General features: G+C 47.1%; 1 protein-coding gene across 1 annotated transcript; it reads left to right on the top strand.

The window, feature by feature from the left end:
• Positions 1-652: 652 nt before the first annotated feature.
• On the top strand, positions 653-1,680 carry LOC135611718 (glutathione S-transferase PARB-like). The gene is made up of 3 exons (XM_065107371.1): positions 653-885; positions 977-1,025; positions 1,114-1,680. Exons 1-3 carry the CDS (start codon positions 736-738, stop codon positions 1,578-1,580), a joined length of 666 nt encoding a protein of 221 aa, XP_064963443.1. The 5' UTR covers positions 653-735; the 3' UTR covers positions 1,581-1,680.
• Positions 1,681-2,737: the final 1,057 nt, after the last annotated feature.

Here is a 2,737-nt window from a genome sequence, read left to right as displayed (position 1 = left end):
TACACTTAAATTAATTCTTCTTTTCTTCCTTCTCTTTTTCTTGATTTTTTTTTTTATCTTCTTCTCTTTTTCTTTTTCTTTTTCCTCTTATACTTCGCTCATAGAGTATGTTGCCGAAGAGGTGACAAATGAAGTCAAACGATATCGAGTGACATTGACAGTGATAGTGAGTAATGTTAATAACGAGTAATGTCACCTTCAACTACACCAGTGACAAGCATCAAGGGATCATCGTGCAAGCATCGACAATGTTGCTAACAAGCAAAAAGACGTCAAAGGGGACGTCCGCAATGAGCAGGTCAATAGGGAGCAATATCGATAACTAATATAATAATTAAAATAAAGGATTATAATAATATTAAAAATATAAATAATATAATAATTATTTATTATTTTTTAAGTGATTGTGAATAGCAAGAGATTCTCAATAATAAAAATGAACTTCGAATAATAAGTTTCGATTTTTTTTATCAATTAAATTAATTGTCACAAGTAACCATAATATTATTAATAAAATAATTAAGAGAAATAATACTGTCAGCAACTTTCATTTTCTGTACATCTTTCCTTAAAAAGATTAAACTGGGGATGAAACGACGGTCATTAAATCACGATAAACACCGTGTGGCTGTCGAGCCATCTGCGATCTGTAACGTCTCTGTTTGACTCCTCCGTTTCATTCTGCCGACAAAAAGCCAGATACTTACCGGAAGAGGGAGACGGAGCAACGAAGGCATGGGAAGCGTGACGGTGTACGGCCCTCCCATATCTACGGCCGTCTCTAGAGTCCTGGCCTGCCTCCTTGAGAAGGACGTCGACTTCAAGCTCGTCAATGTGGACATGGCCAAAGGCCAGCACAAGTCTCCCGATTACCTCAAGCTCCAGGTCCTGTCCCTGCCCTCTCCTCTTCTCCACCATCGAACTCCTACTCCTTCTCTTCTTATTCTTCTTGTTCTGATGAGTCTCATCCTGACAGCCGTTCGGCCAAGTCCCGGCATTCCAGGACGAGCACGCCACTCTGTTTGGTTGGTACCGGTTTCCTCCGCTTTTGAGTTACTGTTCATGTGCTCTTGTTCATGTTCTTTGCCAAGGGGTTTTGATCTGTGCATGAAGAGTCGAGGGCGATCTGCCGCTACATCTGCGACAAGTACGCCAACAGGGGCAACCAGAGCCTCTTCGGGCGCAACGGCGGCGGGCCGGCTGAGCGGGCGCAGGTCGAGCAGTGGCTGGAGGCCGAGAGCCAGAGCTTCAACCCACCCAGTTCGGCGCTGGTGTTCCAGCTGGCATTCGCCCCCCGGATGGGGCTCGCGCAGGACCCAGCCGCGATTGAGCTGAACCAAGCGAAGCTGGCCAAAGTGCTGGACGTCTACGAGCGGCGGCTAGGGGAGAGCAGGTTCCTGGCCGGGGACGAGTTCGCGCTCGCCGATCTCGCGCACCTCCCTAACGCCCACTACATCTGTGCCGCCGGTAAGGACGATATGTTTGCGTCGAGGAAGAACGTAGCCAGGTGGTGGGAGGAGATCTCGACGCGGCCGTCGTGGAAGAAGGTCGTCGACATGTTTTCTGCGCCACCTGCTTGATGAATTGACTACGGTTCTGTTCTTGCAGCAGGAGTCCCAACCCCGTCTTGTCTTTTAAGCGCTGTCATCATGGTTCGAAATAATGAAGAATGTTCTCGAATTTAGCATTATAATGAGATTGATGGAGACTTGAATAATGTTGAAAAAAAGGCCACTTAATTGGTTAAACATCTGTGTCGTTTTTTATATCAGATAATTTCCTCAAGACAGTTGAGGAAATCTTTAAGCAAATAAGGAAATCTCTGAGCAGTTGAGGAAATTTTTTCCTGAATGTATATAAATAGCTATCAAAAGCTCACTATCTAAATGAACTATGCAATTACATTTCATAGTTTCTTCTATAATTTGTATCTTTCTATCTTCTTCGTTTAATTCTTTAGATGGTATCAGAGCCACTTGCCTAGAGCAAGCCCTCTTCTCACTATTTGACTCCTCATACAACCTCGTCAGCAGAGATGCTCGACGTCGACGCTGCTTACCCTGTTTCGCTGTGTTCTCCTACCTGAGCTGGCAACCGCCTGTCATTTCCTCTACCTCGGTGCACCTTGGTAACATTAATCTAAAGCAACAAAACAGTCAACTCTCGCCATAGCCCCCCGACCTGTCATTTCCTCTACCTTGGTGCACCTCGGCAATATTAATCTAAAGCAACAAAGCAGTCACCTCCTACCACAGACCCGCGATCGCTTCCCAACCAGAGTCCACCGCCTTCCCTTGGGTGGCAGCCGCAGCCGCTCGACCATTCCTCTCACGGCGACATCTCCGCCCCTCAGCCATAGCCATTCACTGCAGCCTACTGCAGCACTTGCGGCTGCTAGTATCAGATCACACCCGCCGCAACAGCAGAGATTGAGATGACGGTGGCGCTGCCGCTGCTGCAGTCGTTGTCGCTACGCCCACTGCATTGACACTTCTTCCATTGGCAACGCTCCTAAAGGAAGCACAGTCACGGCCTTTGTTTCTACCGCTGGCTGCTGCTCCCTTGCCTACCGAAGTCTTCCGCTGAAAACTCCGCCGCTCTTCCAGCCATCATACTCCAACACTGCATTACTGCAACTATCTCCAACCTTGCAGATTTCTCCAACATCGCTGCAGAAATCTCTCATGCATTGCTGCAAGCTGCAAAGATTTCTCCTGCCTCGCTACATCAATCTCTC

The sequence above is a fragment of the Musa acuminata genome, chromosome BXJ2-5 (assembly GCF_036884655.1).
Source record: "Musa acuminata AAA Group cultivar baxijiao chromosome BXJ2-5, Cavendish_Baxijiao_AAA, whole genome shotgun sequence".
NCBI classification, from domain to species: Eukaryota; Viridiplantae; Streptophyta; class Magnoliopsida; order Zingiberales; family Musaceae; genus Musa; species Musa acuminata.
The sequence above is the reverse complement of the archived record's forward strand: the minus strand, read 5'-3'. Positions and strand labels throughout refer to the sequence as shown.

Excerpts from the sequence above, each read along its gene's own strand:
- LOC135611718 (XM_065107371.1), top strand. The coding sequence starts at position 736 with ATGGGAAGCGTGACGGTGTACGGCCCTCCCATATCTACGGCCGTCTCT. Across the intron at positions 886-976 it reads CCGATTACCTCAAGCTCCAG|CCGTTCGGCCAAGTCCCGGC; the intron begins GTCCTGTCCCTG and ends TCATCCTGACAG. Across the intron at positions 1,026-1,113 it reads CGAGCACGCCACTCTGTTTG|AGTCGAGGGCGATCTGCCGC; the intron begins GTTGGTACCGGT and ends CTGTGCATGAAG.